At 42.7% G+C, this 26625-nt stretch overlaps 1 protein-coding gene across 8 annotated transcripts in view; it reads right to left on the bottom strand.

The window, feature by feature from the left end:
* Tnrc6b (trinucleotide repeat containing adaptor 6B) overlaps positions 1 to 26625 on the bottom strand; it is a 207387-nt gene that overhangs the window by 4814 nt on the left and 175948 nt on the right. For 6 of the 8 annotated variants that reach the window (XM_032918140.1, XM_032918155.1, XM_032918165.1 and 3 more), the window contains 9 exons: positions 19987 to 20118; positions 19508 to 19606; positions 19183 to 19375; positions 13898 to 14035; positions 10707 to 10883; positions 9390 to 9536; positions 9047 to 9142; positions 2981 to 3205; positions 2371 to 2441 (listed from right to left, as the gene is read on the bottom strand). In XM_032918140.1, coding sequence (XP_032774031.1) covers positions 2371 to 2441; positions 2981 to 3205; positions 9047 to 9142; positions 9390 to 9536; positions 10707 to 10883; positions 13898 to 14035; positions 19183 to 19375; positions 19508 to 19606; positions 19987 to 20118 — 1278 coding nt within the window. The remainder of the gene's footprint in view (positions 1 to 2370; positions 2442 to 2980; positions 3206 to 9046; positions 9143 to 9389; positions 9537 to 10706; positions 10884 to 13897; positions 14036 to 19182; positions 19376 to 19507; positions 19607 to 19986; positions 20119 to 26625) is intronic. The other 2 variants (XM_032918150.1, XM_032918161.1) reach the window with 2 other exon arrangements.

Below are 26625 nucleotides of genomic sequence, written 5' to 3'. Positions count from 1 at the left end.
TCTAAGACATTTAAAGAATGAGACTGATACCCATTATTCCTATTTTATAAATAAGATGTTTCTGTATAAAAATAGATAAAAATAAAAACCTAAGATCCAATATATGGTCTATTTTTTAAAAGAGAGATGAACAAGTATGTGCTTATTTGTAGAGCTCAAAAGGGCAGAAAATGAGAATTAAAGTTACCATGCAAAGTTGTCAACATCACTACTAACATTTTAAAAAATATATTATTTATTTTTTTTATTTATGAGTACACTGTAGCTGTCTTCAAAAACACACCAGAAGAGTATATCAGATCCCATTACAGATGGTTGTGATTACTACCATTTTATTTTTTCTGCCTCCCCAGTAAATACTCTCACAGAGACAGACTAGTCAAGAACACCCTGAACCTGATACTTAAAAATGGCCTAGTCCGGGCTGAAGAGATGGCTCAGAGGTTAAGAGCACTGGCTGCTCTTTCCAGAGGTCCTGAGTTCAATTCCCAGCAACCACATGGTGGCTCACAACCATCTGTAATGGGATCTGATGCCCTCTTCTGGTCTGAAGACAGCTACAGTATACTTATGAATTTTCCAACAAGATCATATTTATTTATACCTCCATCCCAATATTTCAGTTCACCTCACTGGAAAAGACATGCTATGATTGGGAACGACTTAGAAAGCTATGTAATGCCTCATAGGCAGTGGTGGAGCAAGTGCCTAAGAGCCCCAAGGCCATGGGTTCCATTCTCAGCACCAGTGGGAAGCCTGAAGAGTAGAAGCCAGCAGTTCCTGTTAGCTCTTCACCAAAACCCAAAGAAAACACTGCTGGCATGTTGGTAAGGGACATCACCTGCGTGAATATATCATATCATTAAATGGCACAAATGACTTTTTAGGAGACAGACGTTCTTCAAACACATTTTTGGTGATGAAAAATCCACTGCCCCATGTATCACTTCGCTTTACCAACAACTTAAACTAGGAGTGGTCTACTTACAAGGCAGCTCTAACGTTTTTGTTTTTTTTTTTCTAAATATTCATTTATTTTGTACACGAGTGCTCTATCTGCATGTATACTTACATGCCAAAAGAAGGCATCAGATCACACTAGATATGGTTGTGAGCCACTCACCATGTGGGTGCTGGGAATTGAACTCAGGACCTCTGGAAGAGCGCATAGTGCTCTTAGCTGCTAAGCCATTTCTCTAGCCCCAGCAGCCCTAATATTTAAAGAAATCAACTATTTTTTGATACAAACACAGCTAGGATCACATTAATTTTATTATGCATGTAATATATATGCCCAGGCTCTTTTCAAAACTGAGTACCTCTTATTGGTTCTCATCCAAGCCACATTATAACCACTATATAGTGTGACAACTCTTAAAAAGTAAGAGAACATGTAGCCCTGCCTACCTCTGCCTCCCATGTGGCATGCAACACCATGCCTGGCCTTAAACTGGGACTTGTGAGTTCATTAAGACAGTGTGATAAAGAATGTCTAATTCAAATGTGCCTGGAAGTAGGAGGAGCCTTGTGCATTACTTGCCACAAATAGATTTACTGGGCAGATAAGTTTATAGCACACTGTATTTGCCCACAGAGAGTCCTAGCAGACATTAGTATGTTACAGGACTTGAGAACCTCACACTGCCACTTTACTAACTGAGCGATCTTTCAAGCTCCTGTTGGGAACATCTCATTCTGTGTGGTTGAAACACATCATCTTATTTGGTTCCAGATTCTAACAGGCATACCTATACCACACACGCCTCATCAGCAGGTCACATGACCTCATTCTCACTGCTTATACAATCTTCTCATCTCTAGCACTATGAGGGTGGGACCTAGTGGTCATGAAATAAATGAGCTTTCTTTATAGGCTAGAAGAGAGCATCAGATCTCCTACCTCAGACATCTGTGGGTGCTGGGAACTACACTTGGATGTTCTGCATAAGCAGCAAGTTCCCTTAACTGCGGACCCAGCTCTCTAGTCCCATAAATGAGCTTTCATAGCTGGGCAGTGGTGACATATGCCTTCAATCCCAGCGTCTGAGAGGCAGGCAGCTCTCTGTGAGTTTGAGGCCAGCCTGGTCTAGGACAGCCAGGGATACGCAGAGAAACCACGGGTGTGGGTGGGGCCGAAACAAATGAAAAAAAAAAAAAAAAAAAAAGAGCTCATGTCTGCCAACATCCTCTATTCTGTCTTTTCCCTTTTATTTTAGGCAAGAGTCCCATGTACCCTAAGAACCTGACCTCAGAGACATCTACCTTTGCCTCTCAAGTTCTGGAGACTAAAGGTATGTGCCAATATGGGCAGCTCTCTGTCTTTAAATAAAATCAAACCCTAGCTAGAAAACCACAAGAAAGCAAGGTTACCTGTGGAGTGAGATTGTGAAGAACCAGCCAGTAACTAGGACGAACAGAGCCACCATCACTCCAGGTAGAGGCTGCAGACAATAGGGGATGCAAGAGGGGGAGAGAGAACGAAACACACTCAAATCACCAGGACTCTCAGGGCACCACACAAGGACATTCTTATGCAGACCATAGGCCTCTTCTTTTCTTTATACCTAATCCTGACCTTCAGGGTCTTCTCTGGTCCCAGACCCCAGTGAATTCATTTGCATATCTATGTTGACAACATTCCCTCCCAGAGTCTTTCTCTGTAATTGCTCATTTTTACTTCAAGTGCCCTAGAGGGGTCCTGGGTTCCTTCATCTGTACTGACTGCAACTTTTCAGTCAAAAAATGATTTTCAGGTTGGGATTTAGCTCAGTGGTAGAGCTTGCCTAGGAGGCATAAGGCCTCTGTTCGGTCCCCAGCTCGGAAAAAAAAAAAAAAAAAAGAACCAAAAAAAAAAAAAAAAAAAAAAAATGATTTTTCCTTTACCAGACAACCACACACTCCTCCACGTTCTATGTTGAACCCTCACCATGTCCTCCCCAAGGTGTTAAACAGCCATTCTTGCACAGCTGATCGTCCTTACCCGAGGCAATCCGGGAGTCTTGTGTTCCCCACCCCCTGACCGATCTGGGTGCTGTGCTGCTCCAAGGAGATGCCGGTTTGGGGTTGGTCAGGCCAGGAGGTGGGCGGGGCAGCGGTGTAGTGTTCCTGGAGGAGATGTGGTTTTTCCACATCTTGTTGGAGAGATGAGTGGGGTTGTGTCCTATGGGATCTGGGGACCACGTGGATTTGTAATCAGGGAACTTTGCTGTGAGAAAAGAAAAGTTGGGAATCAGTCAGGCTAGATGCTCACCAATAGATACAAATTTTGTCTGTATATAAACAAATGTATACTTATATTTATAAATTCATAGTGCTAAGCCGGAGGTAATGTGGGCTCTATGTACTTTGTTTCAAAAAAAAAAAAATTAAAAGTAGCAGGAAGTATACATTTTAAAAGTAGCAGTATGAAAACAACTGTTCTCTGAGCACATTGAAAGTAAAATTTTAAAATGACTCTAAACTGATAAATTGTGTGAATTGAAGATTCTGTAAGATAACTAATCTCCCACTTCTTTTTTGGTTAAAGACAACTTGAAAGAGAAGACGAACTTATGGAGCAAGTATTCCAAAAAAGGTCAGGCTAAAAGCCAGGGTTAGAATGTTAATACCGATATAGAGTACTCTATAAATGCTGACTACACACACACACACACACACACACTCTAAACCTCTTGCTTCTGCCTTGATACTTTAGATACCAACATTGATTTTAAATATAACCAGTAAGGCTGGGAGCAAGGGCTCAGTGGTTTGATTTGCTCTTACAAAGGATCTGGGTTCATTTTCCATCCTCTACATAGTAGCTCACAACCATCGCCAACTCCAGGGGATCCCATGTCCGCTTTTGACATCTGTGGGCACTAGGCACATATGTAATATACATACATGCAGATAAACACTATGTATCTATCCATCCACCCATCCATCCATCCAGCAATAAATAACCATGTTAAAAAAACCATCAAGGGGTTGGGGTTTTAGCTCAGTGGTAGAGCGCTTGCCTAGCAAGTGCAAGGCCCTGGGTTCGGTCCCCAGCTCCGAAAAAAAAAGAAAAAAGAAAAAAAAAAAAAAACCATCAAATGATCGTTACTGCTTACAAAGCTTAAGTCACTAGACAGCACTATAGGTAATTATCTTGTGAAGCCTCTGGTTCAGATGGGAGACAGAACTGGTAACCTTGGCAACAACACATATGCACATCAAGGGATAGGCTCAGGAAAACAGGAAAAAGGAAACCCAGACCCAATATATATATGTGAGGAGGATACATCCCTTTAGAATTTTCATGGGGGCTGAGAGATAAAAAGCCATAGGTACACTGTGGCTAAGCAAGCTGCAGTAAAGTTTCTATGAGACTAAGTGCGGGCTGGGAGATGGCTCAGTGGTTAAGAGCACTGACTGCTCTTCAAGGTCCTGAGTTCAATTCCCAGCAACCACATGGTGGCTCACAACCAACTGTATGAGAGATCCGATGCCCTCTTTCACAGGTTGTGTCTGAAGACAGCTACAGAATTGTGCTTATACATAATAGATGAATAAATCTTTAAAAAGAAAAAAAAGAGACTAAGTACCCCCCCCCCAAATAAGGAAAAGAAAAAATAAATTGCCTGGTGGAGGTAGCCCACACCTTTAATCCCAGCAGAGGCAGATGGATCTCTGAATTAGAGGCCAGCCTGGTCTACAGAGAGAGTTCTAGGACAGCCAGTGTTACAGGAGAAAACTTGTATTAAAAAAACAAAACAATCCTAGGGTGAGAATGGAACAAGAGGAGTGGAGATAAAAATATGACTGTCAAATATATTCCCTCAGAGACAGGGCCTGGGGCCCAGGGAGTAAGGGAGAGAGGAAACATGGAGAAAAACACTGTGATGGTTTGTATATCCTTGGCCCAGGGAGCAGCACTATTAGGAAGTGTGGCCTTGTTGGGGTAGGCGTGTCTCTGTGGGTGTGGGTTTAAGACCCTCCCTCATCCCAGCTGCCTGGAAGTCAGTCTTCCACTAGCAGCCTTCAGATGAACATGCTGAACTCTCAGCTATGCGTTCACCGTGCCTGCCTGGACGCTGCCATGCTCTTGCCTTGACAACAATGGACTGAACCTCTGAACCTGTAAGCCAGCCCTAATTAGATGTTTTCCTTTGTAAGACTTGCCTTGGTCATGGTGTCTGTTCATAGCAGTGAAACGCTAACTAAGGAGGGACTGGAGTATGGCTGTGATAGAACTGACCATGCTTTTATTTGGAAAAATGTGGATTTGGAAAGTGGTGGAATGCTTTAAATGGGGCTTGATGGACTGTCCTAGTAGGAATATGGAAGACTTTCTTGCTGAGAGTAATTTGAACTGTGTAGACCTGGCCTAAGAAATTTCAGAGGAGAATTTCAGTATGTGGCCAAGAGACTGTTTTTGTGTTATTTTGGTGAAGAATAGGGCTGCTTTTGCCCCTGTGTTAAGCTTCTACCTGAGGTTAAGGTAGAGATATTTATATTGATTGCACTGACAAAGGAAGTCTCAAAAAAGTCCAGCAGAAATTTTATTCTCTGGTTAAGTCTCATGAAGAACATTTTGAACAAGTGTAGCAAGCTTAGAAACGAAAAATATAAAATATATGGTTCAGGTATTAAAGGGGCACCAGGAGCTGAAATGGAGCTGAATCCTGTGTTCAAGGATATTAAGTTGAATTAAGAGAGTGGTGACCCTTAATTCCCACCCAGCTAAGTTTAGGACCAGGCATGGTGGTGTACACCTTTAACCCCAGGAGATAAAGCCAAGTGGATCTCTGAGTTCAAGGCCAGCCTGAGACAGAGCAAATTCTAGGTGAAAAAACCTTAAATCCAACCTTGGTAGACTACATTTTTTTTTTTCAAAGATTTATTTATCTATTATATTTAAGTACAATGTAGCTGTCTTCAGATACACCAGAAAAGGGCAGCAGATTTCTTTAAAGAAGGTAGATTGCAAAATAATGGTTTCAGGGAATTGAAATTATGACTTATAATCGCGCAGAAGGGTGCTCTTAACCGCTGAGCCATCTCTCCAGCCAGGTAGACTACATGTTTAATCCCAGTGCTCAGGAGAAACAGCAGGCAGATCTCTGAGTTCAAGGTCAATCTACAGAGCAAGTCCCAGGACAGCCAAGCTTAAGCAGAGAGGGAGTCAGAAAACAGAAAGCTGGTAACAGAATAAGGGGGCCATGTTCCAGCCCTAGTAAGCAGCAGAAGATGGCAGCTTCGGCCATGTGGCTCTGGCTTTAGAGTGACAAGTAGAAGGAACTACTGGGACAATTGATGCTGGTCAGCTGGAGCTAAGAGATTAGCAGTGATTAAGAAGAGACCAGCATCACTGAGGTGAAATCTTCTGGGAAATGTTTTCTGAGAACACAAAGAAGCTGTGTTCCCAGAGAGAGCCAAGGTTGTACCTTGTGCTGCAGCTGTACTTGGTAATGTGTGAGAGTCACCCAGGTGGTACTGGTTTTGAAGGCATGAAGGGGTCATGGAGAGCAGCTGAGGTTTGGCACTGTGAGAGGCCGTGGAAGGCCATTGGTGGAGATACAGCCTCAGTTGCAATTGACATCAGCCATGGAGATGCAGAGTTTGGAGTTTGCCTAGCTGGTTTCCGTCTTGCTTTGGGAATTACAGTGAAGTGATTGGATGAATCTCAGAAGAAATTTTGAACTTTGGACTTTTAACATTATTAAGACTGCTATAGACTATGGGGACTTTGGAAGTTGGACTAAATGTATTTTGCGTTATGCTATGTTTAGGTATGGCCCCATAGACTCATATGTTTGAACAGCTTATGGGGGCCAGGGAGTGTAATGTAATGGTTTGTATGTGCTTGGCCCAGGGAGTGGCACTATTAGGAGATGTGGCCTTGTTGGAGTAGGTGTGTCTCTGTCGGGTGGGTTTAAGACCCTCCCTCATCCTAGCTGCCTGGAAGTCAGTCTTCCACTAGCAGCTTTCAGATGAACATGCTCTGTGTTCACCATTCCTGTCTGGATGCTGCCATGCTCTTGCCTTGACAACAATGAACTGAACCTCTAAATCTGTAAGCCAGCTCCAATTAAATGCTGTTCTTTGTAAGACTTGCCTTGGTCATGGTGTCTGTTCATAGCAGTAAAATGCTAACTAAGACAGACATTAAGGGACTGAGCTTCCTTTATAACTTAGGCTCAGTTTTGAGGCAAAGTGTAACAGTATTTTGTTTGATCTTTGACAGAAGATCTTTCTATATAACCCAGGCCAGCCTCCAGGAATCCATTCACAATCATTCTCCTTATCGAAAATTAAAAAAAAAAAAAAAAAAAAAAAAAGATTTACTTTATGTATGTGAGTACACTGTACCTGTCTTCAGACCCACCATAAGAGGGCATCAGATCCCATTACAGATGGTTGTGAGTCACCATCTGGTTGCTAGGACTTCTGGAAAAAACAGTCAGTGCTCTTAACCACTCTCCAGCCATCTCTCCAGCCCAGTATCCAGATCTTTGAATTTCAGTTTATTCACTAAATGAGGGTAACCCATTTACACAGTAGGAGTTTATGCTAAGGTCTGCTATGATGCCTGGCCTGCAGGAGCCCTTACTTAGTACGTGTGCATTATTACTGTTGCACTACTGATGTTAAAACAGAACAGGAACTGCAGATCACTAGCTCACTAGGATTGGCTGGGAGCTAAGGATTTGTTTTATGCAATCTCAGCACTCAGGAGGCAGAGGCAGGAGGATGGCTCTAAATCTAAGGCCAGTGTGGTCCTCATAGTGAGTTAGTTCCATGCCAGCCAGGGTTACATAGGAAGATCCTGACAAAATAAAAACAAAACCACATAAAAGTCTTATCCTGTGTGGACACCGTGTACATGCTTATCCTGTGTGGACACCGTGTACACGCTGTACTTAGTTCTGTGGGGATGTACTTTCGGAGGCCAGCAGTCAACATCAGGTATCTTCCTCAGGTGCTTGTCACATTGTTCACGCTCCAATGAATGACTATACCACAACATAAATTAGATTTGTTTTTTTTGGGGGTGGGTGGGTGGGGTTGGGGTATAGTGGTGCAAGGGAGAAAGGGTAGACTTGGGAGGAATAGGAATCAAGTGTGATCTGGTGCATTGTATGAAATTTCCAAATAATTAACAAAAATATTATGTAGGTGGTGGGGGTGGGTGGGTGGGTCCATCTCCCTTGACTTGTACAGCTCACTGACTAGAGTGATTGGTTAGCTAGCAAGGCCCAGGGATCTTCTTGTCTCTGCCTCCCCAGCAATGGCATTACCACTTGTATGCCACCATAGCTGAGTGTTTTTTCTTTTGAGATAGGATTTCACTATGTATGGCTGTCTTGAAACTTGCTATATAGACCAGGCTAGACCCAAAGTCATGGAGCTACGCCTATCTCTGTCTCCTGAGTGCTAGGATTAAAGGTATGCCCAGCTGTGCCAGATTTTTTTCATGTGGGCGTGGGGACTAAATAAGGTCTCCATGTTTGCACAGCATTTTACCCACTGAGCCATCGCCCAAGCTCCTATTAACTTCTTCATTCCTTTTGAAGTCTCAGTAAGCGAATAAATGCAAAAAACAACCAAGCGAGCATAGAACTCAACAAGAACCATTGGTGAATTAACCAAGGCCTCCCTGGCCATTTACTGTTGTTATGTCTTTAGGTCAGATTGTTGGGGGGCAGTGAGATACTACTGGCTGCCTCGACGATGTTAATGTGGGTTGAACTGGTTCTTCACATAGCCCTTGATTTATCGGCAGGCTAGTTAACAGAAACATTTGGTCATCAGGTCATGAGCTCTGCCCTCTGAATAATCATGGTTATAGGAGATTCTATTCCCTCTGGTCTTGGTCCAATATGGTTCTGTGTTACCTATCCTACTCTGTGAGACTAGCAGCTCCCTGAGTGATGCTGAATGTAAAGAAAGGTTGTGCTCCCATGTGTGCTGACACAGGTTTCTGCGTGCTTTACAGGCACTCCTCAGGAAGTACGTTCTGGTATAAAAAGGAGCCTCACAGTCAGTTGCCAAGCAAGAGGGAGGCGCTGCCGAGTACCTGAAGTGCTATGAACGTTGGTAAAGGAGTTGTCAGAGGCACTGTAGGGCCAGGCACCAGGTGAAGGCAGCGAGGTGTTGAGGGAAGAATTAGACCCTTGTAACAAATGAAAAACAAGAAGAAAATATTAGATATAAATGTAGAACCAGGGAAACTCTGTATTTTTATTTAAACTCAAATAGAAGGAAAAACAAAATGTAACCAAACAATACAGATATAAAAAGCAATATGCTTCTGTTTTCTGGTCAAATTTATCAGGTACTACAAATAGAAACAAGGCCACAGGCGAACAAGCATGAAAATGCTGGGTAGTGTTACACACAAGCCTGCAGCACTCCCTTACCTGTGGTGTTATCCCGCAGCAGTTGGTGGTCAGTATCTACAATGGGCGATGTGGCTGTGCCCCCCAGCACACTTCCTGGGGTGACATAGGGGTCAGATTCAGGGTCGATATTTTGGATACCTTTCCATGGCACTCCTGGTTGGAATTCTGAGACAGAAGAAATAGGAGAGTGCTAAAGACAATGAACTTAAACATTTTCTATTTCATTATTATGTTAAAATAACTGTTCAGTAGAAAAAACATGGTCCTGTAAAATGAAATCTATGCATCAGGTTTTCACCATGAAATAGAAAAAAAAAAAATGTATCCTGAACAAATGCTTTTATCAGTAGCATGTCTATCAGTGTACTGTCTGTCTATTTGTCTGTCTGGAGGTGCCCTGGATCATGCATGGCTCCACAGATGATTTTCCAGCTATTAGAGGAAGCCAGGTTGTAAGGGGAAGTAGGAGTGCTGCCTAATGAAGCGAGGCCAAAAATTGGGGAAAATCTGTGTTTGAGACCAGTAACCTTTCCCAATTTTCTTATGTGTTTACTAAAATCACATAATAAAATGAAATATAAGTGACCATTATTTCTCAGACTGTCTGGGGATAGTTGGGAATAATTTAACTGCTTGTGAGAAAACCTAGACCTATACATGAAGGCTTATCCTGTGTTTATTGATCTGCTGAAGCTGTACTTAAAGCTACGTGGTAACATTAACAATCTGATATTTCTCTAATTGTGTAGAGAAGATTGTATTAAGTGTATAATTGTATTATATGAACAAGAGGCATTATTTCATTTCACTCTAATAAAATGTAGTTATAATACTTTTATGTCAGAATTACATATGAAGAGAAGGATAATTATGGATTTTTATTTTTACTAAATTTCCTATAATGAAAACAGAATACAGAGACAGAGGGAGGGGATGGAGGAAGGAGGGAGCAAGGAAGGGAGAAAAGAGATCTTACTGAACTCATCGCTGTGTACCTGGGACAGATAAACGATGTATCTGACTTATGAGCGTGTCAATCAGTTCAATGCTACTTTAAGACAGCTCATGCTCCAAGACAGTCTACACGCAGGACGAACGCCGAGTTCCAGCTACAAGGACACCTCCTTTCTCCTGAACTCCCCATGTCTTAAAGACCTTTTCGTATCTCCTAGCATACACTTCAGGGTTCATGCCTTAATTTTATCAGACAATAACTACTATATGCAGAAAAGAAAGCATGGGGCTTCCTCAGTAAAGCGAGCTGCACAAACAGGGTGTTCAGAACATGAATGTAAGAGAACAACTATTCTAGGAAAAGCATTTTATGAACAATACCTGGAGGCCAACTGGCATTGCTGGATTTACTTCCGATTTTATTAGTCGGTGGAGATTTGGCAGGTAACCAGCTATCACCAGCAGGACCCGTATGGCCACCCAGTGTGTCACCTGGGATTATATCAAACTGGTTGTATGGTGACCCTCCTCGGGTCTTACCAGGGGCCACTATAGCGCCTGAGAACAGAAAGAAATAATAACTAAGGGAGAGCTCCAGGGGGCCGGAGAGATGGCTCAGAAGTTAAGACACTGGCTGTTCTTCAGAGGGTCCAGGTTTGATTCCCAGCATCTACATGGCAGCTCATAACTGTCTTGTAACTCCAGTTCCAGGGGGTCTGATGCCCTCTTATGACCTGTGTGGGGAACAGGCATGCACATGTGCACAGACAGACAAGCAGACCAAAATCCACCCCCACACACAGGAAGACAGAATTCTGGACAGCTGTTAGTAGAGCACGACTGTAATGACTCAGCTCACCTCTCTGAGCTTCTCCATTCTCACCTAAGCTCACACGAGTGTTCTCATTCTAGAACAGCCCTTTCCATCTGAAATCCTACGGTCTTATCTAGTCAGTGAAACACATACAAAAGTAAAGCACAGTATTTGTGGTTTTTATGCTAATCACTCAAAAGTGAGGAATGGGAGAAACTCCACAAATTTAGTGCCTTGGACAGTTAAGTGATCTCTCTACTGATGCCTCTCACCCCAGCTCTTAAAGGCTGGTTGAGCTTGGGTTATCTGGAAATGGCAGTGTGCAAAGGCCACTGGAGAAAAAGCCATCTGCAATTGCTTTAAATTCCAAGGCAATGAGGTGGAATTCCTGCCCAAGGTCTTCGACAGCAATGAACTTTGCATTTCTGAGCCCAGGGTCTCTTAAACAGAGAACAGAAAATCCTTTGTCACTGTATTCCCAGGGGTATCCCTGTGGCTTTGTTAGTACCTCTTTCAAGCATTTTCATGCAGGAAAAGTTGAAAGTTTAAATTCATTAAGTTAAAAACAATAGCCATAATTTTTTTACTTTAAGTAAAAATTAAAGAACCTATGGGAGACTATTTTTCTCATTTCCAAAATAAATATAGTCTGCCCCTCATTTGGCATAGTCTTGGGATGGTGAATCATGAGCACATACAATGATTTGCAGGATAATAAATTAAAGTTCTTACATAAATACTGAATAAGCAGTCTGTTTGGTTTAGACTAAGGGAATGTTATTACCGTGTCCCCATCCTCTGCTAAGAGGACATTTGCTCTTCTGAGGACAGTGTGACTCACACAGAGGTACAGCACAGTGAGTTGGTGCCGAATGAAAAGCTCAGTTATCTTGGAGATCGCTAAGGAAATGGTCTGTATTCTCTGGTGAGGAGATACCTCTGAGGTATCGTCTAGCACGTCATTTTATAATATTATCCAGATCTGGTAAATCACTAGCCTGAGGGAGCTATAAAAGTGCCCAGAGCTATAGATGACACAGGACTAGGGTACTCAGTCCATAAAACACACCTTATAATTTCAGTAAATTATTTTTGATTTTGATCATGCTTACTGGGACAGACAGAGAGCTCTGGGTGGCTTCTTCCCCAGTCTCTGCATGGGCTTATTAAAGAGGGTTTATAACAGAAACCTGAAAGGCTGCAGACTGAATGAGCTGGCTGGGTTAAGCCTTCTGGGGCTCTGTAGCAGGAACACCAGACACTATCTATATTGATTCTCATGGAGACAACTCTGACTCCATATGAAATATTGACAAATGAAACAAACATTGCATTGAAGGCGGAAAGAAGGTCTAGACTGCTTATCTGTTTTCTAGGGAAATGGAGAAGCTCTTAAAGGAAATTATGGACAGACAAGGCTAATCTGCACTTACAATATGACTCAGATGCTGTCTGGAGGGACACTAATTCACAAAGAACAAGGGGCTCTGGACAAAGTTCAAACCTTAGGAATTCTCATCTTCTAGCCAGTTTTTGAAGCTTAGGGAGATGCTCTTTTTCTGAGACAGGGCTTCACTACGTCTCCCAATATAACCTTGAACTATGTACAGCTTACGCTGGCTTTTAACTTACATGTACCCATGTCAGGGCAGGAGCTTTTAAAAATCTGACACTGGGTACCCAAAAATCACAAAGACAGGAATTTGAGATTAGCACGGACCACAAATTCATTATTACAAGGCTCTGTCCTAGAAAACCAACCCAATCCAACCCAAACCAACCCACCAACCAACACCTCAGCAAGAGGATTCTCTTCTCTTAAGACACTTAAATAGGGTTTTAATCTTACAGGTGCACCAATTTTATAACTATTATCTCATTCCCATGGTAAGTGGGACATTATGTCATGCTTAATTAGAACCCTTTAAATGCCTTGAAATATGAATTGTAAGCCAAACTCTCCTCTGGTAGGTAATCATAAAACTTAGGGAAAATGTTAAGAGACTCATTACCAAAAGCTAAAAGATTTGTGCTTAAAAAAACAAAACAAAACAAAACAAAACAGAACAAAAAAAAAAAAAAAAAACACAGAAGGGAGGGCTAGAGACAGGGCTCAGTAGTTAGAGAGCACTGGTTGCTCTTCCATAGGACATAGGTTTATCCCCAGCACTCACATGGTACTTAACTGCAGTTCCTAGCAATCCAATACCCTGTCTTGGTCTCCGAGGGTATTACATGCATGTGGTGCACAGACATATAGACAAACAGAACATGCATACACATAAGAGTTAAAAACATCATAAAAGGCATGGTGGTATACATTGTTAATCTTAGGACAGAAGAGATGTAGGCAACAGAACTTTCTGAGTTCAAGGCAGCATGGGCTACAAGACACTGCAATTATTCTTTTTCTAAATAACTGTTTTGGGGAGACAGGGTCTCTTTATGTTGGTCTGGAATTTGCTTGACTTGAACTCACAGAGATCCACCTGCCTCTGCCTCCTGAGTAGTGGATTATACACTAAGCCTGTCTGAGATACTGCTTTAAAAGTGTGATGGACATGCCTTTAATGTCTGCACTGTGGAGGCCGAGGTAGCAGATCTCTGGGAGTTCCAGGCCAGCCTAGAATACAGAGAAAGACCCAGTCTCAAAAAGGAAACACAAACACCCACACAAAAGCCAACTTAACATGCAGGATACTTGGTCCTTGAGTAGGGATCAGAAGATTCTGCTACTAACATGAGGCTGCTCTCTCACCGTTTTTGTGCATGGTAGCTTCTTGTGTGGCCACAGATGGCAGCCCTTCCATCATGGAGGTCCACTGTTTGAAGCGAGACTCAGTTCCAGCCTCCTTGCCACCAACCATACCATAGTCCATTCCACCAGAGCTAAAGCCTGCAAAGAGATCACAACATGTCTATAGTTATATCAGAAACTAAATAGCCCAGGAAGAACCCAAGAATGCCTTTTGACATGGTCTCTCTACAGAAACAGCCACTTGATCCAAAACTCTTAATTTTGGGTCCTTCTGGATTAAAAATTGTTGTCTCCTTTTCATGGACATCTTTAAATGAATCATCTAACTGTACATCTCAGTGCTTACCTGCACCTACATTTTTCTGAGCAAACATTTGTACCCGACAGTTGGGGGCATTCAACTTCTCTCCGACCACATCTGATACCAACATGGGAGAGGAAGTTGTTGCATTGAGGATTCCAGTGGAAGGAAAGGCTATGCAAAGGCACCTCACCATCTAGGGTTTAGGAACCAGTACAAGGTCTGACTCATGACACTCGGCTGTGCCTAGAGAATGGCAAGAAGCCCACTGATACTCTGTCTGGGAGGGGGGGTCAGCAGTTTTTTCCCCCCACAGGGAGGAATACCCTTCAAAGCTACAGGAAGCATTTTTTTTCTTTTTAAAGATAAGATTCTGAATTCACAGTGCTGTGCGCCCCAAGAAGGGTCAGGCTCTCCCACTATGGAGTACCAGAGACTGAAGGCCACGTATAAGCTGTGAGACTTCCCAGCACAGCTGCACAGGGCCAGTAACCTGTTCCCCACTGGGTTACAGTGCAGTTTTCAATGAACTCTCGAAACAGGTAAGTTGCAGATTAAAGCCAACCGACAAAATGGGTTTACACAGCCACAGGAGTTTAGAGAGGGGCTTCCATCAGTGCCAGAAGATAAGAGCTGTGGGTGAGTAGGGCAGGGCAAACACAAGTCCCCACTCCACCTCAGTTAACAGGATTTGGGGTTCCAGCCAGGCCAGAACCCAGCTGTTGGCACCTGCTCTCTCTCCTAGTGTAAAATGATATCTTAGACTAGATCTCCCTCAAGCTCTACTGATCCAAGTCACTGAGGATTTCATGTAGCTCCTGATCCTCCTGCTTCTGTCTCCCGAGTGCTGGATGACAGGTGGGTGTCACTATAGCTGGCTTGTCATTCGAGACATTTTGAGAAAACATAATAAAAGAGGCTTACTTAGAAACAATGTGATGGCTCATGCTTTCAGTCCTGGGATTTGGGAGACAGAGGTGGGCAGATCTCTGAGTTCAAGGACTGTCTGGTCTATATAAAGTCCTAGGACAAGCTACTTCGTGGGACCCTAAAAACCACCACCACCAAACCCAAAACAACAAAACCAGACACACAGTATGCAGGCATACTAAGAAACATCATCCTTATCACCCTTTCACCCAGAGGTATTCTGCATATAAATTAAAATGCTTAGCATTAAAAAAAAAATGAAGTATTTGTGCTATTCTTTTCTGTTTATTCTCTGTGGTCCTGGCTGTCCTGGAGCTCACTATATAGACCAGGATGGTATTAAAGGCACGCGTCCCCACGCTCAGCATTTTTTGTGATCTTTATAATTATTATTTTTACAAAAACTCAAGCCCTGTATTATATTTAAAAGATATTTTCAGTAAAATCTTATTGTTGCAGGCTTAGTACATTACTCAGAACAGGCAGGCATGCAGGCATAGTGAAATCATGCCAACAATTGGGACACTGAGGCAGGATCAAGTTCAAGGCCAGTGAGTTATAGAACAAGTTCTACGTGAAGTAGCCAGGCTTGCCATAAAACACATTTATTATTTAGGAAACAGAAACAGATCATGTGTGGAGCAGACCTTTAATCTCAGCACTTGGGAGGCAGAGCATCTCTTGTGAGTCTGAGGCCAGCCTGGTCTACATAGTGAGTTTAATGAGATCCTGTCCCTGCCCTCGCCTTGCTCTCCGAAAATGAACAGAAATAGAATCCAAATCACAAAATTTCAGTAAATGAAAATGTGTTTTTATTTGGTGAACTCTGATCTTTAGGAATCAGCAAAATAACCACAAATCACACCGTTCTCTATAAGACACTGTGCTAACACTTTTGTGTTTAAGCTCGAAGCCATGGCTCAGTAGGGAGGAGCGCTGGCTGCTCTTACAGAGAACCTGGGTTCAATTCCCAGCACCTATATGGTTGCTCAAACCATCTGTAACTCCAATTCTAGGGTTCCAATATTTCTTTTGGTCTCCAGAGGTATTGAGAACATATGGTATGATGTACAGATATGCATTCAGGCAAAACACCCATAAACACAAAATAATGGAAAAACTGTATTTAAGAAAAGGTATATGTTGTTAAAAATGAACAGGGCCATCACTAACACATACCACTTCTTAGCAGACAGCACATATTGAAGATGTTATGATGACTGTCACTGGGATAAGCCTGGATTCATTCATTCATTCATTTTTGGAGACAGGGTCTCATGTATTCCAGGCTGACTTCAAATTCCTGATCCTTCTGGGTTTATTTCCTGGGCTTTATATGCTAAAACCACAGGCTTATTTTGCCTACTGTGAGTTGTCTGATACTCTCGTTTTCCTTTCCCTTTCTTTTCCTTTTTGATATAGGGTCTATCTATATAGCTTTGCTTGGCCTGGAAGTTGACATATAGACCAGGATAGCCTTCAACTGGCTGTGGTCCCTCTGTCTCTTCTCTTGGATGTTGTGAATATAGAGTGCCTGGCTTTCTGCCTCTTACTGAGGATGACCCCAGAACCTTGAGTAGGCAAATCTTCTACCACTAAGCTACATCCCAGCCATGTGTGATACATTCTTTATTCACACACGTAAAAGTATCAGGGTCACCAAACTAAACTCTGCTGGCCATGAAGTCAGTTTCTTCCTAAGTAGTGACATGCATTTGGAGTGAGTATGGCCAAGCAGTGAGAACATGCACTGAAAGATGAGGAAGCCGCCTTTGACTCTCCCTTGTACTTTCTGACGAGGGAGGTTAAGGTAAGCTGGGTGGTGGCAGCATTCACTTTTAATCCCAGCACTCAGGAAACAGAGGCACTCAGGAATTTGAGGCCGGCTGGTCTACCAATAACTAAAAAACAAAACAAAACAGACATGGGAGGCAAAAGGACAAGATGTTCTATTTTGTGTTCGCATGTTGTCTCAAAGGTCTAAAGTCAGAACCTCCACATCCACAGTAACCAGCTTCTGCCAGCAAGCTTCAGCCTTTACAGAATCATGAGTGGGCCTTCCCAAGTTCTTATGGGAGGCTCCCCTACTGGCCATACTGGCCTTCCACAGCCCAGAGGAGATGGCAGTATAGGCAAGTGCAGCAAAGGGCCGTCCTATGTCAGAAGGAAGAAAGGTATTTCCCCCAGGACTGAGGATAGAAGCCAGGCTTTATGCATTTGCTCTGCTACAGAATAGCCCACAGAGGCTATTCTGAGTTTAAGTCACTTCTCAGGTCATCTGCAGCTGGCGGAAGCTAGGACTCCCAGGATCAAAGACACCCTCATCTTTACTACCTCCTAGCTTTAGCTGGAATTCCTAGTAGGTCAGACCAATAAAGGACTGGGCCAGGGACAGAAATCTCATGTTTCCTCACTCTTTTTTGTGTAGATTGGTATTTTCTTTACCAAAATAAATTCTGAGGTCATTAAAGACACAAACAAACAAACAAACAAACCTAGTATCTTGCCATTCAGATCAGGTTGGCATTGAATTTATAATACTCTTGGCTCAGTTTCCCTCAGTTTCCCACGAATATGCCACTGAACAACTATATCCATCCATCCATCCATCCATCCATCCATCCATCCATCCATCCATCCATCCATCCATCTATCTATCTCTTGATCGATCGATTGACCGACTGACCGACCAACCAACAGACTGAACTCACAGATATCTGCCTCAGTCTCCTGAGTGCTGGAATTAAAGCCTGTGTCACCATTGCCAGGCTATTTTTTATTTTTTTTTAAAGTAGTGTTGTCTCACTGACTGAACTTTGCTTATAGCGTGTTGCCCACTTCTAAAAAGAAAATTTACTGGACCAAAAAAAAAAAAAAAAAAAAAAAAAATCAACGTCAAAAATTGCCTTACTCCCCAGCTCCAAAAAAAGAAAAAAGAAAAAGAAGAAAAAATTGTCTTACATGTACCCCACCTACCTTTAAAAAGACTTGGCCTAAAAATTTTAGTTCACATTGAGAAGGCAGCTTTAGTAGTGAACTGAGACACTTATTTTCATAGGTAACCTCAGCCATGTGAAGCATTCAGAGGAAACTTCATTTGGTTTGTATATGTATGTGCCATGTATGATTACCTGCATGTTCCCATGTGCACATGTGGGGGTCAGAGGTCATCAACCTCTGGTATTATTTCTTAGGAGATACCAACCTTGTTTCTTTTTTTGTTTGTTTGTTTAAGGACAGGGTCTCTCACTGGCTTGCGGCTCACAGACTATGCTACACTAGGTGACCAGTGAGGGCCAAGGACTGTCTTTACTTCTCTAGGATTACAGGCATGTACCATATACCATTATCTACTATAAAAATAGAGGTGGGAGGGATGGAGAGATGGTTTAGCACTTATACCCCTAACTATCTTCCAGAGGACCACAGTTTGATTTCCAGCACCCACATGGTGGCTAATAACCATTTGTAACTCCAGTTCTAAGGATCCAAACCCTCTTCTAGACATTGAGGGCATTGCACAGACATATATCCTGGTAAAACATATGAAATAAAAAAACAATTTTTTTAAATTATTATTTTTCAAGACAGTATTTCTCTGTGTAGCCCTGGCTGACCTGGAACTCAACTCTGCAGACCAGGCTTGGCCTCAAACCCACAGAAATTCACTTGCCTCTGCCTCCAAAGTGCTGGATTAGAGGTGTGTGCTACCACTGCTAGCCTCAGAAATTGTTTTAAAAAAGAAAATAACATTAAAAAGAAAAAAGGGCTGGAGAGATGGCTGGGTAGTTAAAAGAGTGCTGGCTGCTCTTCCAGAGGTCCTGAGTTCAATTCCCAGCAACCACATGGTGGTTCACAACCATCTGTAATGGGATCCAATGCCCTCTTCTGGTGTGTCCAAAGACATGTTGTGTACTCACATATATAAAATAAATAAATCTTAAAAAAAAAAGGAAAGAAAAAAGAAAAAGAGGGTAATGCAAAAAATCAAACATTACTATAGGATTGAACAAGCAGACTTTATACTAAGTACTTCCCACCACACAGAACATACCAGAACCATATCCAGGGATTGGTCCTTTGGTCGGAAGGTCTGGGAGCCCCACATTCAGCGTGTTGGGTACCATGTTGTCCAAATGTGGCTTAGGCCCAACAGGATGAGAAGGTGAATGCTTCATGCTAGGTTGCCTCTGCTGCTGCTGCTGTTGCTGCTGCTGCTGCTGGAGAGCACTCACCATTCTTGCCAGCTGAGGGTGCAGCGTCCATTAGAAAGGACCCAAGAGAAATGGACAGATGATGAGCCAGTATCCCAGATTAGCTGTTAGGCCAAGAGGTGTTTCTCACCCAGGGCACTAGGGGAACCGTCTCCACCCACACACCTGCTGCTCTTGCTGCTGGCGCACTGCTTGAGAGATCTTTCTCTGGTTCTGTAGCAACTGCTGCTGCTGCTGCTGCTGCTGCAGAAGAAGCTGACATGCCTGTAAACAATGACACACACTTCCTCAGACTGACACGGAGAGACCATGCTATAGAGCAGGTCAGTGTGGCAGAAGCATTCACAGCCAAGTTCTTGGTCTTTAGTTAGGGTTACCTTCAAACAAACTGACATATCAACTTTTCTTTTCTTTTTTCTTTTTTCTTTTTCGGAGCTGGGGACCGAACCCAGGGCCTTGTGCTTGCTAGGCAAGCGCTCTACCACTGAGCCAAATCCCCAACCCCCGACATATCAACTTTTAACCATAATTAATCATCTGTAAAAAAGTTTGAACATTAAGTGACAAAAAGAAGGAAATTAATGCAAAGGAAAAAAGAGAGGCAAATAACCTTTCCAGCAACAGAAAGAAAACATGCCACTTACCAACTGAAACTGGGGAATCTGTGGAAGCTGGCTCAGCATGGCAATTTGTTGAGGAGATAACTGAGGCCCCACATTAAAGAGACCTGGATTCAGGCCACTGTTGGGGAACTGCTTGAGCATTGAGGCAGAAACCTAGGCAGAAGACGGAGGAAAAACCCTTAGAACTTATTAAAATCCCCCCAAACCCAATGAAAAAAGAGTTGATGGCTCTAAAGCAAGCACTGCCATTTTCTTGAAAACTGTCTGCAAGAACTACTCCAGAGTGTTAACACTGGCCATCTGGCTCTGGGCTATGAGGCTATTAAGAACCTTTTGATTCTAAGACTTTCTAGTTTCCTGCAATAAGAATGATGAGATTTTAGATCAGGAAAAAATCCTTAAGAAAAAAAATGACAATATTGGCTTCTGTCTAGTGGAGAGATCAGTATTAGAAACATGCCACACAACAAGACATGCTAACCTGCTTAGGGCTGTAGATATATACTAGAAAACACTTACTGTATAATGTGGATGCATATATGTCTGTATGGCTTTGCTTGGTTTTTGGAGGGGGAGACAGGGTCTTACTATGTAGCCTTGGGTAGCCTCAAACTCACAGAGCTCCTCCTGACTCTGCCTCCTGAGTACTGGGACTAAAGGCCAGGTAGTTGTGGTGGGACTTTTATCCTTGTGGTGGCAGCAGTTGGGCCACAGAGAACAACCCTAACCCTCTCCACACAGCACATCATGAGTTAAGAGCTTACTTAGTGCTAATGAGGTGAGGCAATACTGCCTGTGTCTTGTCACTAGTCCTTGGGAAGCAGACTTATCTCTTGAGCTCTGGAATTCTGGGCCATTCTGGCAATATATAGAGTCCCCCACTTAAACAAAAAAATAAAATTGATTTACATTCCCAGGCATGTACCTCAGTCTCTCTCATTTCTAACCTGTGTGACTCAGAACAAGTACCTTACTTAACCTCTTAAGATTTTATTTTCCTATTCCCCAAACAGGAATAACAGAAAGTAACTAACCAACTAAACAGCCAGTAGAAAGCTAAATGTGCTGTTTGAGACATTTGAATTAACCTATACCTACACTTGGAAATGCATTTCTTCAGTATTTGTTCTTATGTCACATAAGATATGTCACAGGATAGAAGACCAGAATTCCCTGGTCCCTCATCTTCAGACTAACGCAACTGATTCTGCAACTTCTACCTGCTTCCCAACACAGAAACAAGAACAGAAAGTCATTTTCCAGTTAAGTCTAACACTTTGTCCAGGCCCGACTTTCTCTAACGAAGCCTCGGGTCTGTTTGTCTAGTGATCACATTCTAACTATTCGACCACAAGCTTAGTACCAATTAGAACCAGCTGCTTTACATTTGCAGCGAGGAGGAATCAGTGACAGGCAAGCACTCTATCACTGAGACTCAACTGTGCTCAATTGCCCCATAGGGCAATACTGAACCCATGCAAACGGGTCTCTTACATTTACCTTTATGTAGAGGGCACAATGAGCTACTCCACAAATGCTTAATAAATGGACAAACCACCATTACTATTCTAAATGAAGAGTCATTCACCACATAATTCTCTAACCTTCCATCTGCTTACTGCTGCCCTGTGCTGCCCAGGGGGCCGTGGGTGGAAATGCAGAACCAACTAACTAGTTAGAGCTGAGAATCATCTAGGAGGATGAGACTAGAATGTCTGACTACCCTAAAAGGAGCCCATTAATAACTAAGCCGAACAAATGTCTTTTTTAAATAAAAATGTATTTATTTTTATTTCATGTGCACTGGTGTTATGCCTGTGTGCTTCTCTGTGTGAGGGTGTCCATGCTCTGGAACTTGAGTTTCAGACAGTTGTAAGCTGCCATGTGGTTGCTGGGAATTGACCTCTGGTCCTCTGGAAGAGCAGCCAGCACTCCCAACCACTGAGTCATCTCTCCAATCCCACAAATGTCTTAATGTTTAACTTTCGTTTCATAAATTCATGCTCTGCTGCAAGATTTGTTATAAGTCAGTTAGCTTTTCTGTCATCTTCCCATCCTGCCTTAGTGCTAAGGATGAAACAGCCTTACAGATGTTAGGCAAGCACTCTATCACTGAGTTGCGCAACCCCCACCCCCCTCCCATTTTTTTGAGGTAGGGTCTCACTGTATAGCCCTGGATGATATGGAATAAGATATGTAGATGAGGTTAGCCCTCCTCCCTTTTTTAAAATAAAGAAGGCTTTTTGGGCTGGGCCTGGTCTTGTAGTGCATACTGTTACTTCTAACCCACGGGAGTCTATGTTTATGAGTGTGTGTACATCTGATCGTGTGAATGTCTATCATGTGCATGCAGGAGCCCACAAGGTTAAAAGAGGATGGCAGATCCCATGGAACTAGAGTAAAGGCAACTATATCTACCACAGGGTTCAGCGACCTTCCAGCCCTCCCTACACTCTACTTAAGACAAAAGAAGAAGCACTACTTAGCCACCAGTTGGCTCTACACAACTAGTATACGCGAAGAACTAAGTCACACACAAAAATGAACTTGAAAGGCTCTTTTATCGACTTACTTTTCCTCTTCCAAATCTGTTCTAATCAGTGTCTCTGTCTCTCTTTAACTTCACATCCCGTTCTACAGCTCAATTTGTTGCTTTCCATGGAGTATTCCGATCTTACTTTCTTTAGCACCTTGGTTAAAGTCAAACTGGCCAGTTCCCTATCAGTTTTTGTTTGAGACAGGACTTTCCCCGCTGTCCTGTCACTTACTATGTAGACCTGACTGGAGAGCTGCTGTCTCTGCTGACTGCTGGGATTAAAGACATGTGCTAAAGACCACGCCTGGGAGTTCTATATTAATTTCTTTTTTCTTTCTTTTTTTTTTTTTTCCTTTTTTCCGGAGCTGGGGACCGAACCCACAGCCTTGTGCTTGCTAGGCAAGCGCTCTACCACTGAGCTAAATCCCCAACCCCTCTATATTAATTTCAAGTCACCACTTCCGAACATCCTCAAGAGTGCATGACTATCTTCTCTTTGACACTCTCTAGTCTAGAACTAGCTGATCAAGTCCAAACTTACTATATATTTGGCCCGTCATCGAATTTTTCCCATCTCAGTCACATCCAGTTACCCAATCAATTCTACTGTGGTGTTTGTTGCTCCCTCTCCATCTAGGAGATACTGACAATGCTGAGTGTCACCAATCAACTTAAAAAACTTGTTTGACCCTCTCTTTGAGCTTCTGAATTCACAGCACCATATGAGCAACCAAGACCATGGGATTTGGCTCCCATCCTAGTCTGACAGGTATATGAAATATACCTTCTACAATTTTCCTATATAGTTCATATATTCAACATATAGTATATAGTTTCTTCCTTTTTCCCCCTTGAGAGAGGGTTTGTCCATGTAGCCCTGGCTGTCCTGGAACTTGCTCTGTACACCAGGCTGGCTTAGAACTCAAAGATCCACCTGCCTCTTGAGTGCTGGGATTAAAGCACTGGCTTTGTGAATTCTTTAATATATACTATATAATTTCATTGCCTGAAATAAAGGCAAAATTAACAGCATATTTAAAGATGGTCGGATACAGAAAAGCACACCAACACCAGGCATTCTTAGTTACATCACACCACTGCAGCACATGCTCCTTAGGTTGACAGTTTTAGACTTTAATACTTAATACCCAGGAGGTCTTTCCAGTTACCCTGCCTCTTCAGGCTGCAGATACAGTGTCTCCTCACAAGAATTACAAAAGGGCCAGTAACACCGCTACGCTCCTGGTAAACTGGCTGCTCAAACCGAGGATGCAAAGTGATTAAAGTGCAGGCAGGTTAGCACACTCCTATGACGGAGAGTTAATCATTGCAGGCTTAAAGCCCTCAGTCTCCAGCAGGGCTGGAGAAAGTGAGGAGCTTGCTGCTTTTAACAAAGCATTGCTGGTGCAAAATGACAGAAATTTAAAGGCAGGACAAAAGCCACCAGAATCTTACTTTTTGAATACTCCAGTGACTGAAGGGAAAACAACCGTAGAAACAAAGGATTTAAAAACTAGTTCTTCCCTTTACTCTTTCTTTTTTTTTTTTTTCCTGGCTATATGGAGAAAAGAACCTAGGGTCTCAAACATCATGACTTTTCTATCACTGAATGACATTCCCAGCCTTGTAATAAATGCTAAATGTTAACTTTTGGCGTTTATGTTAAAAAAAAACAACAACAAAAAAAAAAACCAAACCCGTTTTCAAGCACTTTATTCTGGACAACTAGGTTTAGAAATAATTTAGGACCACGAAAGGGTCCTACCACTAAGGAAGCTAAGGCGGGAGGATCAAAAGTTTAAGACCAGGCTGCACTACACAGAAACAAAGAAACTATTATTGATGGAGGTTTTTGTATAAGACTTTCTCTGCAGATTACTTATAATAGAAAAAATTAGAAATAATATAGTAGCCAATAGAAGGGGAAGAGGGTGTTAAGTAAATCAATGTAAACTGAAACAAGTTTCTGATAATGATTCTCATTTCCAGGTGTGGTGGTATATTCCTTTAATCCCAGCACTGGGGAGACAGAAGCAGGAGGATCTCTGTGATTTTAAAGCTAGACTGGGTTATAATAAGACCTTATCTCAAAACAAAACAAAACCAAAAACAAAAGAATGGCTCACTTAATGTTATGTACCTAGCACAGCCTGGGTCCATCCCGAAACCAAAAGACAGGGCAGGGACTCAATATGAAGACTATCTGGCAACAGGGGAAAACACTAAGACACAATGCTAAGGACAGTTGACACAGACGAGCAGCGAGCCTGCACATGCACAGTCAATGGGTGCAAACACAATAGCTGCAAACCCTGCTGCTGTCCAGTGACTCAGGGCAGAGAGGCAGAGTCAAGCGGAGGAGAAAGGAACAACAAGGAGAGCTCTGGAGAGCAAGAAGACAAGAGTAGTGGGAAAGCACTCTTAAGCTTCAGAACGAGCCTGAGAAGGTATCTTGGCTAAGGTGCTCTGAAGTAGAGAGTCAAGAAAGTAAAGATCGTGCTGAATGGCAGCCCCAGACAATAGTATGACTGGTGTTTTGGGGTCACTTGGTTGGAGAGACGTAAGGTATAAGTTGGGTGAGATCACCAAGAACCCTAAAATGGCAGTAAACACTACACTGTAGATGGGTGAGCAAGCCAGGAGAGAATCTGCAGCCAAGGGACAGCATGGTGTACTGTATGTTTTACAGCAGAGTTTCACAGATCTTTCTGTCATGATGAAGCAGACACAAACTACATGCAGCTAATCAAATTTAATGATGATGAAATAATAGTCAGATTTAAGTGTCCCCGCTAATAGCTACCAGAGTGTACAATGTGGCTATAAAGAGGACACCAACACCCGAATGAAGAAGAATGGGACAGACAGGCAAGAAGGCCCTGAACTATCCATCACACAGACAGACAGACAGACAGACAGAGAGGGGGGAGACAGAGAAGGGGAGAGACAGAGAGAGGGAGAGAGGGGAGAGGTGCCCTTGGGTTTTTGTGAAGGAACTTATCAAGGTTTCCCAAAGGTAACTTCAGGTTTCGAAGGGAGAATTGACTGAACTGAATGTGGCAGTGATGCGGGACGGAATCATACTTTAGCTTGTGTGAACAGCTACAGAATAGAAAGAGATATTTTTATTTTGTTTTTAAATTTAAACTTATTTAGCAGTTTGTGGAACTGAAAAAACATGTGGACAACAGGCACGATTTTGTAAGTGTCAATATTAAAAGGTCACTGAAACAGATGAGGTCACCTAGTGGTGGCTGTAAGCTATGAGAGGGCTGAGGACTGAGCACCAGACCGTCTGATTAGTGCTGGGAGGTGGGAAAAAGGCAGAGAACCACTGTAAGGTGCTTGAGAGCCAAATGACCTAAGTGTTTCCAAGGAGGATGAGGAGTCATACAAAGATAGGAGGTGACCTTTCCAAGTGGGTTTGCTTTGCTTGTGCCCTTGTTCTAGCCCTGCTCTCCAAAGCCCTGGTAATTCCACCATGTTATTGCCACAGTGTCATCTCTCAGACTTTTCTGCCATCCCTGAAAAACCTTGCTTAACATTCTAATACAGTAACCACCACACAAAAACAACCCTGTGAAGAGGGGGAGGGAGAACAAAACGGGACAGACAGGATAGAGATGGACATACTGCTGGAGTTTGGTTCCCAGCACAAAGGTCATGGCGGTCTGTAGTTCGAGTCCAAGAGGATCTGATACCCTGGCATCCATGGGCATTGCATTTGTGCACACATGCACACAAACTATCTGTGTATTTTGCAATATTAAATATAGTGTGTACATATTAAAAGAAAACTAGTATCTGTGTTTGAGCAGGCCCCAAATCCCAGGAACTGTCTTAACAGAGGGAGGGAAGGAGAGAGTAAAAAAAGTAAAAGTAGCAGCCCAGATCATAATTATGAACAAGCTGACAAAGTGGACCTACAGGACAAGATCCAAACTCCTGAACAATGCAAACAGTTTTTGCCACATTCTGTTCCTAATTCCTTGTCTATTTTCTTCCTATCCCATTGATCAATACATGCATCTCTCCTAACCTGTTCACACTAATTCATTCAAACCAAATGCCTTTCCTCATGCCAAGTACCAGCAGTTACTGTACTGGTGCAAGGCTCCTGCAGT

The sequence above is a fragment of the Rattus rattus genome, chromosome 1 (assembly GCF_011064425.1).
Source record: "Rattus rattus isolate New Zealand chromosome 1, Rrattus_CSIRO_v1, whole genome shotgun sequence".
Classification (NCBI taxonomy): domain Eukaryota; kingdom Metazoa; phylum Chordata; class Mammalia; order Rodentia; family Muridae; genus Rattus; species Rattus rattus.
This window is presented reverse-complemented; position numbering and strand designations above follow the sequence as displayed.